This window comes from Falco rusticolus, chromosome 3 (genome assembly GCF_015220075.1).
Source record: "Falco rusticolus isolate bFalRus1 chromosome 3, bFalRus1.pri, whole genome shotgun sequence".
NCBI classification, from domain to species: Eukaryota; Metazoa; Chordata; class Aves; order Falconiformes; family Falconidae; genus Falco; species Falco rusticolus.
This window is the reverse complement of record NC_051189.1, coordinates 25,064,219-25,079,205: the sequence shown is the minus strand read 5'-3', so window position 1 is coordinate 25,079,205 and position 14,987 is coordinate 25,064,219. Positions and strand designations below refer to the sequence as shown.

Sequence of the window (14,987 nt, the reverse complement as noted above, 5' to 3'; positions counted from 1 at the left end):
TAGCCTTTTTATCTCCTGCGTATAGTAAAGACTTTTAGTTTAATTGCTTCTCTTTTGTGGGGGTTTTGAAATTTAAGATTTTGGGGAACTACCATGTCTTGGTTTTCGCAGAGGTCACATTTTTGAGTGTGTTATTAATGATCTGTTTGTTTTGAATGTTGGATAGGTGATGCAATGCAACTTGTTAACAGTGAGTAGACTAGAAGAGTTAAAAAGGTCTCCCTTGAATGTTGCCTTTTTTTAAAAAAAAAAAATTACCCAGGACTCTTATATTGTTGTCTCTTCATACAGGCACAGTAACCACTGGAATGAAATAAAAGCTAGATTTAGGAGATACTTGGAGAAGTTGTAATGGTCTATAACTTTGTGTGTATAAACAAGCTGAAATCTCATTAAAGATCATGTCTGTTTGCTGCTTAGTTGGGTGTTGACAGGTTGAAAAGAAAAAAAAACACCTAAGACACACAACAGTCATTACTAGAAGCTTTTTTCTGATTAATTCTGTGTTAAATATACAAAAATGTATTGGAGAACACACCAGAAAAAAGTGTCTTAAATAGTCCTTTTGAGATTTGGGGGCAGGGCTAAATTTTTCTAATTCTCTCTTAGCTGGATCTATATAATCCCACTCACTTTTCTTCAAGTTGTGATACAAATCCCACTTCTTTCTTTGACCTAGAGCTCAGAGAAGTCTAAACTGTTGCTTCTCAAGGACCAAAATCCCAAATATCAGAACTGTTTAAGAGTGCTTGTAATACTGCCACAAAGCTCATGTGCCAGTTCTATGAAAGTGTTTCTTTTGGGTTCTTTTTGTCTTTTGTTGGTTTTTTTTTTTTATTTGACAGTTTACTTCTGAGCTTACAGATTTACAAAATACTTCCAAGTCATGCATATTATGACTGTTTTAACGTACTGTATACTGCACATAGAATCCTGAAATGTAACTGAAAATCAGGAGGCGCACATTTAACTATCTACTAAAACAAACCCTTCTTGTGTGAAACAATGCTATTCTAATCTTTATGGTGAAAATACGGTTGAAAAACATACAGTGGCAAAGTTTATAGATCAAGAAGGTGATGTTTTCTGTGCATAGTGTATCTGTAGTCTTGCACAGACAATGAAGAGAACTTCAGCTGTAAAGGTGAATGTCCTAGAAAGTTGTGATGTATCTGTATGTACATGTCACACCAGAGGTAGGATAAATACTTTGTTGGCATAGCTGATCATAAGAACTCTTAAACTTACATTTTTCTTTCCTTGCTTTTAAAAATTCTCTTTTGGTTAGAGTTTCTTTTCTGAGATTTTGGCAGGTAATCTAGCAAAGAAACAATTTTGAGAAAGTTGCTTCTTTACCTTGTGCTGATTTGACAATCCAAATCTTCAGCATAATCATATAGTTCTATTAGTTCAATTAAACATACTACTGGAGGGGAAAATCCCCATACCACAACAGCCAGTATGTTTCATCCTGAAGTGGTGTTGATACCTTTGAAGTGTTTGATATAGCTAACAAATCAGAATTCATGTCAATCCATTATTAGTAGTCCCTGAACTTTTCTTTTTAAATGAAGAGTAACTAATGAACAGCTTTACTATATGTGAGTCAAACCTAAGTGCTTATGTAGTGCTCCATCTTTTGCACGTATATGGAATATGATTTTAACAGTGGGAGGGCTGTCTGATCCAGTGTTGAGGGATATGCATTGCGAATACCTTCTGAAATACTTGCAAGCATGGATGGAAGACTATCATGATGTGATCAGGGGTTGGAAGCAGAAACAAATGTTAGCATGATTCAAATGTGTTGTACTTGGAAGTAGATTCTGCTGGTGCAGTTTATGTAACAAAAAAATAACAGGTAACTATTCCTACCTATGTTACCTCACCTATTACTTACGTCCCATATACCTGTATTGCCCAATACAAAATTGGCTAATAGTTTTGTTAAGCTTTTTTGTATTTTGTGGATAGCTTACTTTTTTCTTTGCTAATAGGTCCTTCACTGACGAAGGAAAAAAGGCGACATCGATCTCACAAGTTTCTGCGTCTCAGGGTTGGAAAACCCATGAGAAAAACATTCGTTTCTCAAGCAAGTGCATCAATGCAACAGTATGCACAGAGGGATAAAAAACATGAGTACTGGTTTGCTGTTCCACAAGAAAGGTAAGAAGGAGGTAGACTGTAAAACTCAACACTTTCTGATAGGTCTTTGAGCTTTTTTTTTTCTGCACATTAAAAATTTTTCAGCGACTGTGTCTACAAAGCAACACACAAAAAAAGGGTCAACAACCGAGGATATTGATGATTGGCTTGTGCTTAACACTGGAATGCCTCGTTGCCATAAAGTTTTACTGATTTACTTGAGTTGCTTTAAGGTTCAGCCAATAGCTTCTCATGGTATTGTTTAGGCTTGTCTTTGTATAATAAAAGAAAGATTTAAGTAGGTGGTGTCTGGTGGCGTAAGTGAGTTTTGCAACCAAGTTTTGTTTTCATTAGCTGTGCTTCCCATTATTTGGAAACTTTCTAAAAATTCTCTCTGCTTAGAGCTGTGAGTTCAGAAGAGCTAGCTGGGGTTCTTTTGTCTTATCTTTATATATGGAACATGAAAATTTTCCAGGAAGTAACTTAAATATATATACTGGAAAAATATCTATATTTGTTGCAGTGATTCAAAGACATGAGATGTCCATGCTCACTCACCGGTAAAGTCTCGCATTCTTACATGATCTTTACTGCTAGGAAACTGTGACTTATTTTCAAGTTGAATATGGTTTTGGGGGCTATTGGAGATTATTACATCCTAGTCAGAAGAGGGAGGGGGGAAGAAGGAAACAACAAAAAACTTATCAGCTGTCATCTTGTATAAATACCTATACGCAATGATCAAGTTGCTTTTCCATGTTTTCTTTTGAGCTGAATGGCATAGAATGTCCAGTTGGGGCACTGCAGTTGAGGACAGATATGGATCATTTGGAGAGAGTCCAGAGGAAAGCAGCAAGACTAATTAATGCCTAGAAAGTGTAACATATAAAGAAAATTAGAAGTAAGTGGGGTTCTTTAATCTAAAGGAGAAAAGGTTGATACAAACATAAAACTCATTTCATACTTTAAAGCTGGCTGCAGCAAGAAAGGCAGTAGTCTTTATGTCCACTGTGAATGGACATGTGTAATAGACTGAAATTGCATCAAAACATTTGAGTTTTCAAACAGTGAGAATTGAGTCTATGCTAGTGAATCACTAACTTGCTTTTAAACATCATCCCTGCCACCCTTAAGTGGTGGAGATTATGGTATTTCTTGAGACAAATGTCTGTCATACTGATTCTGATATAGTTAATCCTGCCTGGGCCAGGTGACTTTTTGGGGTGGTTATATCAGCTCAAATTTGAGTGTTTAATTCCTATCATATTTAATTTGAAAATGTCAAAGTTTCACGTATGGCAATGATGTCTAGGTCAACTGATTAAAATTACTACTGTCTCTTTGGTTCATTTTCTAAGGTAGCAGAGCAGCACTTATCTTCAGCATAAAGCAGAATTTACCATGTATTTTGGAAGAAATACTTCTTAGTTTGCCATCTGTATCTGATCTCCTTGGAAATTACTCCACTGATGAAGGGTTTCTCTTTCTAGCTGCATGGGGAATTAGTAATCTGTGGCTTTTCCATCCAGTGTGTGTCCTATGTTTTTGTACATGGTCACATGTGGTGGTACTGGGGTGTTTGTTTACTTAGTTCAGTGTTAACCTGGCTGAGTGCTACTCTGCTTTGGTCAAAATATTCCACGTCAATTCAGTTGTCTTTGTCGCCTAGAAGTAAGAAAGAGAAAAAAGTAGAGGTCTGACAAACCTGTATCATTTCAGTGTTCTTATTCTCAAAAGAGAAGTGCCTTACAGTTCCTTAAACATCAAGTTTTATTTACTTTTTTAACTGCTATTACTATACACAATTTCAGGTTCTTAAAAAGTGAAAATTGGTATATTTTTTCTACTTGTAAGACTTTAAAATTGGTACCTCATTCAGAGCATGAGAAGTCTGCAGCTTCTTGTTCTTTGTCATAGAATTTATCTAGCCATATGCATCTGAAATGTTCTGTTTTCTCTTACTGTCAGAAAAAATTGTCTTTTCTTTTTTTAATCAGTGTTATGCAGGATCCTTAGTTTTAACAAGAGGGACTTGAAATAACTGACCCTGTTGTGAGACTGCTATTACATGCCTGTGTGCTGCATCCTTTTAGACGTAGAAGCACATGAATGTTATAGCTGCAGTTCTGAAAGACTTTGCTGTTCTGTATTTTCTTGCTGTTCTTCCAGTATTCGGTTTTGTAAGTAGTAAGAAGGGGGTAGGGGGGCAAAAGGCTAAATATTGTTCTTCATGCTAATCCAGCATGCAGAGTCACTGTAGCAAGTATCTTTGAAGAGAGACATAAAGAATATTCAAACCCTTGGGAACCAGAGCCATAAAGCTCTGAAGCTGTCTTTTCCATGATGAAGAGATCCTAGTAGATTCATTGCATGTCCTTTTTCTAAATGCTCCATCTGTGCACCTACAGGAAATACTTAAACAGTATAGACGGACATCTATTAGGATTGTAAATAACCTTTCTTCTGCGAATTTGGGCATTATGGTTCTCTAGTTTGGAAGAACATTTGTGGCAGATAACTTAAAAGGAGGCAAATTTGAATCTTGGTATGTACTGCAGTTAGAATAGTCTGTAGTTTCTGATCTAGCTATATATATGCACGCTTCCAGCCGTACCTCTTCATATCGGCAGTAATTCTCCATGTCTGTGTATCTTGGTTACATGTCTTGGGAGTGTTCAGTTCTTATTCAGGGGTGGACAAAACAGATAGGCAGACATTTTTAAATGACAATTTCATTTACGTTTTTAAGTTACTTTAAGATATTTAAAAAATATTAGTGTGGGTTTTTTATTTTGGAAGTTATTTCAATTGTAAACAGAAGTTTCCAATAGAAGTGCTTGAAGGACTGTACTTGTGTATGAAAACATAGCTAGTTAATTGCCAGCTTGTTTCCTATTTTCCCTCCAGTATCAGCTTCACGTAATTAAAAAGAAAAAAACCCAGCTAACTAGCTTTTTTCAAATGTCTCTAATATCTAGTAAAACATGAAATAGTAAGTATTTTCACTTTAACCTTAAATACTTCATAATTATTAGGCATGACCCAAAAGATCACAAACTTATCTTGTTTTTCTTCCCTGTATCATTACTTGACTTCTCTAGGACAGATCACTTGTATGTCTTCTTTATCCAGTGGAGTCCAGAGATATATGCAGAAGATACTGGGGAATCTCTTCAGGAACCTGGATTTATAGTGGTGAAAAAAAAGGAAGAGCCTGAAACTAGTGAAGAATCTACTACTGAAGATGCTGCTAAAGAGTGGGAGGTAAGGAAGAACAGTGTCAGTGACTACTTTTTTTTTAATTAATTCATAGGAATATAGTTAAAATAATGTTAAATACTTTCCAATAAGAAAAGCAATGTACTTAGTCTGCTTACTATGATCATGACTGCTTAATTTATGCCATCCTAATGCTTTGCTCTAGTTCAGGGCAGCATTTCACAATTACAAGTCACTCTTGTATGAAGTAAATTGTAACTTAAAACTCAGAGTTGAAAGGAATGCAAGTACAGCAAAGAAGTTGGAACTTTGAAGCAGACTTAGTTTTCAGTCCAGTAAACTGACAGTGTTCTGATGTTTATTATTCCTGTTATCTAGAATGTTGAATACTTATTGTAAGCTTCAAAAGAGGGATGAGACAATAAAAAAAGAAAATTAATCTATTAATGACATGTTTTTCCAATAATCCAGTAACTTCTCATTTATAACTTCTTCATACATTAAGATGCTGTTGCATGGATTTTAGTAATGTAATGTAATTGGAACTTTTATTTTCTGTAGTAAACACATTTCTGCCATGTGAATCTGTGTCCACTGTGTTTCTATGGACACATCTTTACATGTCTGCATGGTTTTGTTTTGTATTGTACACACAGTTAAAGCACTTGTAGTCTTGTGCATTCAAGTGTCAGTCAGTCAAAAGTTTGATTCTTGTTATATATATATTGAAGTATCCCATCAGTGCTGTTTAACTTGAGTGTGAGGGCACAACTGCTATCTCTGACTATAAGACTGATTTTTTTTGTTTTTTCTTTTTTCTTTCTCCTCCCTCCTGCCCCACAATAGGCAGTGTTGAAGTTAACGACATCCATACTTGTGTTTATATGTAGACTATAAAAGAAATTTTTAAAAACTGTAGTAATCTAACTATGGGTAATAGTTTTCTTCTTAACTCCAAAATTTATAATTGTAGAACTCTGCCTTCAAACTCCTCACTTAGGTGAAGTGTTAGGCTGTGGTTACAAAACAGTATCTATGCAGGTCAGTGATTTTTTGCATGGAAAATTTTTGTTTTGAGGCATTGAAATTAGTGTCATAAAAGTATGTCTTTTGAATCTTCATATTTTTAGAGTATATATTGAGTATTTTTACCAGCAGTGTATTTTTGTGTTGAGTCTTGCTCAAAGCATTTATAAGTATTTGATGGGTTTTTTTTGCAACATAGGGATCAGTGGCAAGTAATCAGTATTATGGTTTAAGGCACAGTATGTCTGTCTTAGTGAGTGCTTCAGTAACTTTGCATCTTTAATATATTTACAGAATAATGTCCACAGAAAATAACGCAAACTTTTCTTCTGATTAAATGTTAATTTTTAATGAGTAACTTGTGAAAATAGTAGAGGCAGTCCTTTTCCTACATGTATTCAAATCTCTTCAAGTTACTTACTACAGAATGAGGTCATGCCTTCAGCCTTTATTTAGGTCTCCCTTGGAAAAAATTGTAGAAGACATTTCAAAAACATTGTTATTCCATATATGGTATGTGAAAATTATGTTGTTTGGTTTGCTTAATATTATCAAATAATAGTTTTCTGGATTTAGAATTTGGTGTGATTAGTGAGATGGATAATTCCTTTTAAAAAATGTTATGCAAGTACAAGAAATATGCTAATATGGTCTTCTGTGCATTTTAACTTGACTAATGTGGCTTTTTATGACTGACTTCTAGCACAAATCTGAAAGCTGTTAAAAACTTTTTAATCAGAAATGTTTGACAGTGCCAGATGGTTCAACCTGTGATTACATACAACTGAGTCTTAGTGGCCCTTAGCATATGTGCTAGGAAGTATCAGTACATATAGGGAGTTGTAGCTGTTGCCATACCAACTATTCCCACTGATTTTTGGTCAGTATTTTTGATCAATATACTTCTTTCATTTAACCCAGCAAGTTTTTTTTCTTTGTCAGCTCTTGACCCAGGTGTAATTGAAGGTAGCAGGTGAACACATCATTGAAACCTCTTTGTGGGTATTGGGATGAAAAATAGGCTGCCTTCTTCAGCACATCGTGATGGGAAAACTCAGGGTGGAAAGAAAATGGAAAGCAAAATCTTGATGTACAAATATATCACTAAGAATTGTTGATTGTTGAAAGAGGCAGCTAGTGGAGTGGCTTTCTTTTCAAAAAATGTTCTCTCTGCTGTGCTTGTACAGTATCTTAAAAATGGAGAAACAGGGAAGAGGATTAATGGGTAACCCAGTTATGGTGGTCTGAGACAGCTTTTGCTTCTTTGGTAGTCCTATGTTAACACATTCAGCTGCAGATTTTTATCAGGAGACTTTAAGGAAAGTCCTTAAAGTCCTTTCCTTTAGTGGAAAAGGAATTACGGGAAGAATGAACAAGCAGAAACAAAGAGCAGTAACATGTGAAACAAGTAGTAGGGGTTGGTTTGTAAGTTTATTAAATGGATCATTGAATAGGACTGGACTCTTAACGTGAACTTAATCTAATTTTTCAGCTGCTTATGCTTTCTTCTTTACCTGTATACAGAGTAGTCAATTTCCTATCAGCCTTTTCCCTTGAAGCAATCCAGTAGATACAACCTCAACTGACCTAGTGGCAAAGAGATCAAGACTCCTGCCGTCATACCAAACACTAATTTTTACAAATACTGCACTAGATGAAGTGTTCAAAAAAGGAAAATAAAAACCCTACCCACACATCTGGGGAATCCTTCAGCTGATTCTTTTTATATTATATGCTGCAGTTAATAGATAACTGACTTCAGAAATAACCATGAATCTAACATTACCATCGATAAAAGTGACTAGCTTCATAGTCATTGGTTACTTAGTTCAACACAAACTCTCTGTGGGGTACCTTGTAGCTCCTGTTGCTGATGTTATTCCTCTCTATCTGCCTTCCTGAGATGCTTCTGCCTGTGCCCTTGGCAAAGCTTTCTAAAGGATAATTTTTCTGCTTAAGATCAGTCCATGCTAAAGACTTGTCTCTGGAGTCTACTAGAAATTTATAGACAATAATTTTATTTTATTTATTATGTAAGAAATTAAATAGTGTTGCCAGGTTCTTGGCGGTGCTATCCCCATCTATTTTCGTCCAGTATCTCTTCTACCTTCTTGTACTTGTATACCTGGCATACATCAAGAAAGAATGTGTTTTGGGTTGGGTGTGGGGAAGGGGGGTTGGTTTGGTTTTTTTGTTGTCCGTACTGAGCCTTGGAGCTATAGAGGTCTATTTATCATGGTATTCATTTTTTTACTTGGTGTAAGTTCAACGGCTTTCTTTATCTGTTAGGTTTCTAAACACTGTTACTTATTAGCGCTATGTGCTGATAAACAAATGCTTTCTCCAAAGCATATTCTGTACTCACATCTAAACGTGGCAGGATTTGACAGCAAGCTGGCAGGTTCTGTTCTGTGGTGCCTTGGAAACAACTTCCATTGGTACTAACCAAACTAATTTTCTTTCCTTTTCAAGTTAGAGTTGTGTGTATAGAAACTAATGACACAGTGTTAAGATAGCTGCTAGATAGCTGCTGATGCAGTAACATCATTTTGGTGCCAATTAGTACTACAGATTGAAAGCATTAAGAAGTTGTCACCTGGTGTTGGTAGAGGCATGGTACCACAGTGTTTGAAAGCAAGGGTGGGTCCTGAAGCACTGCTAATCGGGTTGGTCTTATGCTCAAAGAAGTTTTAAGATGAGTGAAAAAGAAAAACTGCTTGAACTCTCCTACGGTTTCCAAATCCTGGTTGAGAAATGAGATTTCAAGTAACACAACTATTACCTGTTTCTGTAAAATAACAGCTATTAGTTTCTTATGTCTGCATAAAAGATTGGTTTTCTAAAAGAGGTGTTGTTGATGTACCCTGTAAAGTATAAATGTTATTCTATTGCATATACATTTTAAAAAATGACAAACACAAAAAAAACCCCAGTAATCAGAGCTGAAACTATGAACCACACCTGGTTATAGAACAACTTGAAGTAAGATTTTAAGTGCTGCCCAGTATGCATTATTTTCTGTAACCTTTCTTGCAAATTCTAACAGTTTTAATGCAGGGAGAAAATCTGCATTCTTTACAAAAAAAAAAAGTAGGAGTAGGAAGTGAAAGCTTTGTGATTCATCAATCCCAGAAATTCCAATTATCTGGTTATTCTACTACTGTTTTCCTAAAATGGATTGTAAGACTTTGACAGGCTTGTTTCCACTGCTGTTGCTGTATGAAGTGGCAGGTGGCATTTTGAAGTTGACCATTGGAGGTAAAAGACATGGAAAACAAGTACTCATGTAAAATATCATTAACCATATTGGGGTGTTAAATGAGGCAAATCAACTTTCCACTGAACTTGTGTACTCGTAGAAAGTGCTTATAAGATGAAATATTCTTCTACAGAAATTGACATGCACATGTAAAAAATCAGTTCAAATCTTTAAAGAATCAATTTATCGTATCGGGGAAGAAAAACAACTGAAACTAATTTTCCAAGCAAGGTTTTTAGTTTTAATACTACACACAAAGGAAATGGCTACGCTCTAACAGTTTAACACAGGGAGGAGCGTATTAGAGGGGAAACAATGGAAATAATGACTTGCATAAGAAACTTCAGTGTGTAAAAGAGAAATGATGGAATTTGTGCTTTCCCATGTGAGTTTTATCATAATTTTTTGCATCTTCTATTTGTATCTAACTAAAGGACTAGTTGGTCTCTTGTGGGGGGGAAGGGGAGAAGAAAAAGAAATTACAGAGATCCAGAATACCTTAATTTGCTTATTTAACATTTCACTTGGTCTGCAAGACTAATTCTCAAAGTTAATGACATTCCTTGAATAATAAAGGGACTCGGTTTGTTGTATTCTATAAGTAGGTAACTTACTTTGATAGGGAGCTGGAAAACAGATCTACTATTATTGACTGTATGTGTATAAATGAACTTTTATTTCTGTATGTAATAATGACTTACTGACATGGACCGCTAATCTAGCTTTTAGATTCCAATTGTGAAACTAGAACAATGTAGTACCTTACATACTGTTTTCAGCTGTTAAGTGTCATTATTATCATGCAGTATTGAAAGTACAGGATTTATGGTGATAGATCAGATCTCTGATCATCAGACAGAGTATTAATGCAGAAGAAAAAAATAATTACTGAATGTGGCCACAGCTAAATGTTTCAGAGGTGTTAAAGAAATTTCATCTTGGGCACTTGTGAAGAAAACAGTTAAGGATCATTTTTATTTAAGCCCAAAATCTCCTAAGGAAACAGAAGAATTGCTCTGTGCTAAATAATTCTTAATTATTTAAAATTTTGATACTTCCTTCCCTCCTCCTGTTTCCCCCTGTCATTTGATCTTATTCATTGCTATTATTCAGGATTGAGTCATACTTCAGGTCGACATAAATCTAAATATTCATCCACAAGACATTTGAAAACAGGAAATTTGTTGTCTTGGGACCTGCGAGCTGGTCTTAAAGTAGTTGGAAGCTCATCTGCTTTATTGTTTCCGTTAGCTTGTCAACTGTTTGGAGAATACAGAAAATTAGTTTGATTTAAAGCTTTCTAAAGTTAACTTCCAAAACAAATCATGAGTTAATAGATATTTGCAAGTTACTTTTTCCAAGATTCACTGGGTCATGTTCTGGACTTGCGTTTCATAATTTTTACCTTTTAGTTTTGCATTTTAAATTTCTGTAGAAAATACAACGCTTCCAGAAAGCAGAAGTCTCTTGTAACTCACTTTTGAACTGAATTTCAGTTGGAACTTTTAGACTTGTTCTGAAAGTGTTTCCTAGATCAAGCCATTAGTTGCAAATGAAGTTACGCCTTCCTGAAATGGTATTTGGGTTAGATGCTCAACATTTCAGTGTTAACAAAACAGTAACTTCTGGAGTTTCTTAGAATCCTGTGTCTGCCTATTTGTAGAATCATGAAGGTCAGAAACAGTGATTATGTCTCCTGGTCAGGAAACATCAGAAAAAAGTTTTTCAAGATTGGAGTACTGGATGTAGGTGCTTAAGTTCTTTATTGGATCTGGACTGTAATCTACATTTCTGTATTAAAATAGTCATTTCAGTATGCACTGCTGTCTTAATCAGATTTTTTTCTATAAATTGGTTTCCATTCCCTACTCTATACTTCAGTGCTTGGATACTAGTGAAACTAGTTGTCTCTTTGTTGTGTTCACATTATAAAATGTGGTTTAATCATAATGCTTTATGACAAGCTGGATAATACTGGATCACTAGAGAGAAGAGAAAGCCTGAAAGTTGTAGACTTCTTAAATGAAACTGCACGCAGCGTAAAGAGATGCACTGCAATTAAGAGTCCTCAAAATAAGAATATTTTCCAATATGTTTTTGAAAGGTCATCACTTTATGATACTACATTGAATATACAAGCTAGATCATTGTTGGCTTTTTACATTGTGCATTGCCTGTTAAGAAATTGGTTGTGTCATTATGCATGTGTTGCTGTGCGTTAGCAAGTATGTTTGATAGGCTTTCCTGTTGTGCTGGAGGATGAGTGTCTCTTGAATTTCAGCAGTCGTGCAATACTAGAAATGTTTCTGTCAATTTATTGTGGGTGGAGAGAGACTAATGTCCATTAACATAATGCCAGCGCTCTTTGTAGAGACTGGTAACATTCATTTGTGCTTTTGCAATTAACTCGAGCAAATACTGTACTCTCAACTTCATGCATGGGGTATTTCTTGCTTTGCTCTATTAGTTTTCTCTACTTAATCTATTTGGAATCTGTTTATAACTTGCAAGTGAAAATTCGGATGTTTTCACTACTTGGAGCTGTCCTGTAGTTGGAATCATGAATGTGGAATTGTAATGTTATTTCATGTATCAAATAGAAGTGGGGCAGTCCCTCTGCTAAAAGTCGAAGTGGAATCGCTCAACTAAAAAGCTTGTACTTTTGGGACTCCTAATGGTTTTCAGCGTAGCTTTGAAATTCCTGAGGAAAATTTTGTGGATGGAAAAAGCTCTTTTTTTGCCTTCCCATAAATTGTTGAAAGAAACAAAGGTTGACTTCTCAAATTAGATTCCTTTCATGGAAACATATATCAGGCAACTAAGCGCTGTGCCAGTCTGTGTTGTACTAGATAGGCTGCAGGAGGTGGATTTTCATACTGTTTAGAGTGTTGCTTGTAGCCCTAAAGGGAAAGGGATCAGACCTCAGTTAGCTGTAACGCCATGTTAGCTTCGCCTGCAACAACTTCTACAAAGATCCAGTTATTCTAGAAGAAAAAGTATTAGGTTTGCACAGGAGCCAGACCTGATTTTTAATTTTTTTTCTTTAGTTTTAATTGCATTCTAAATTCAATACTCCTGAACTTGGTACCTTTTTTTTTTTAAGTCATCTAAAGGCTCTTTGTGCCAATAGAACTTGTCTGCATTGTATTAAAAACAAACCAGACCTTAATTCCGCTGACTTTTGTATGCCTTTTATCATTAAATTAGGAAACTGCCTGTCTTTAACCTATTGGGGTTCCTTCCCAAGGTACCAATTCAGCATCTAAAGTAGGTGTCTTCCTAATTTCGAAGTTCTTGGCAACTTATACCCTAAAACTATAATACAAGAGTAAGCATACAGGATGTACATCTTTTATCAGAGCTGTCAAATGCTATTCTAAATTTAAAAATATTTTAAGACTGTAACAGAGTTTATAATGCTAGAGTTGTTTTTTGTCATATTATACTAATGTGTATTGAAATTACGATATTGTAAACACTACTTGAGGCAGCTTTTGTTGTTTTCCTTTGGGCTCTTTGATGGGAGTTTTTATTATAACTGTGAAACATGCCTGTGAGATGTAATTAAATAGCAATCTCATCTCTTTAAAAATACATTTGAACAAGTAGGCTACTGAAAGTGAAACTAATATCACTGCTTATTGATTTGCTTGGAAACAAATCAATACAACAGCATAAGAACAAGCTTTCTTTTTGTCAGTCAAAAAAGCAAGTGAGTCAAGAATTGCACTGAGATGCTTGAGTTGCACAAACTGGTTCCTGCAATTTCTGCTTTTCTCAATTTTCAGGGCAACTTCTGAAAATGGGAGTATTAAATTCTGAGAATAATCTTATTTTATGCATATGCCTCATACATAATCTCAGGAGATGCTTGGGGATGCTTATCTTCAGTGCACCACATTTGTGACTTTTCATCACAAAACCTGGTCACCTACATTACTGTTTCACGTGGAATCAACAGCAAGTTCTAAATAAACTGCGTAATTATGCTCCCCCACCCCCAGTATCTCTCCGGGCTAACCTCCCTCCCTTAAGAGGGAAGGAGCAGGGGAAGTAAGTTACTTCTTGCTAAGTAACACTGCTCACAAAGTGTGCATGTTAAATATAGGGACGTAGATTCAACATCACAACTTTTCTGTCATTGTGGTATTCAGGACGTTTGTGTTAGCTACTGGGTGAAACAGAATAATGCAGTCTAATCAACTGCAAGATGTTCTTTCACACCCAGCACCCAACCTGCCTACTCAAGTTAGAGTTATTGTACTTCCTACCCTGTTTCAGGGTTATGACATCTTGTGAGCTGATAAATTAATCTGGTATGGCAAAGGTATAAACTAGATAGTTTGCTTTGTGAGTGGAAATAAGACCTTTAAGTTGTACCTTTATTTGTTGGCACTCTAATTTTTTCCAAAAATCTTGATTTTCTGATAAACTCACTTACTGAAAGGACTGCACTTCTGCCCTGACTGAGTGTGTGGGGATTTAGCTGGTTACAAAACTAACAATTATAATAACAAGATTATATTCAAAATGTAAGTAGATACTGTGTTTGCTCGGTTGTTTCCCTAGCAAGTAGGTGAATGTTCTTAAGTGTTTGCTGCTGCTCTGCACCTATGTTGAGTCTGAGCCGGTATTCCTCTCTAGAACCTTTTTAATTAATAACTTTCATGGCAAGGCGTATATCAATCAAAAGAATATGATGTTCTGATTCAAATTAACAGTTCAGTAGTATAAACCATAAATGCAAAAATAGAAAAGGGCAGCTTATTTTATTTATCCTTAATTAAAGGACAGTATACAGTGTCTTGTGTGAAGTTTTTTCTCTGGCTAATAGAAATAAATCTTCCACCAATTTGGGAAAAAGACTGTTAAAGGGCTGGGGTGGAGGTCGGTCACAAAAGAAGCTTTTGAATTAAGTCTGCACTGTTTCATGATGATGCTGAGGCTCTCCTGACCTGCTTCTACCCACCCTCCTCCAGTAGATGCCTCCCAGCTGCAGGGCAGCTACCAGCTGGTGGGAGTAGCTGCTGCTGGAAGACTGAACATCAAAACAGACTGGCAGGAGGTCTGCTCTAGAGAGTTACTAGTGCATTTATTCCCACTAAACTTTGAACGTCTAAGTAAAAAAGTGAATTGTCAGATCTAACAAAGTAGTTATTGCTGTCTTTTCTTTTGAGCAAACCTTGTTAAATATTTTTGAGATTTAGGAGGAGCCAGTTTTATTCTCTCTAGAGAAGCCAATATTGCCAAGTTGTTTGAATGGTTTAAATGTTGTAGAATAAAAAATTGTGTGATGGCTTAGACCCTTTTCTTCCTCCCCTAGTTTTTAGAGAAAGAA

The 14,987-nt window shown here is 35.7% G+C and overlaps 1 protein-coding gene across 11 annotated transcripts in view; it reads left to right on the top strand.

Annotated features, from left to right (window-relative positions):
• The window catches only part of OXR1 (oxidation resistance 1), a 290,279-nt gene that overhangs the window by 251,992 nt on the left and 23,300 nt on the right, over nucleotides 1-14,987 (top strand). For all 11 annotated transcript variants that reach the window (XM_037379603.1, XM_037379602.1, XM_037379595.1 and 8 more), the window contains 2 exons: nucleotides 1,998-2,166; nucleotides 5,247-5,409. In XM_037379603.1, coding sequence (XP_037235500.1) covers nucleotides 1,998-2,166; nucleotides 5,247-5,409 — 332 coding nt within the window. The remainder of the gene's footprint in view (nucleotides 1-1,997; nucleotides 2,167-5,246; nucleotides 5,410-14,987) is intronic.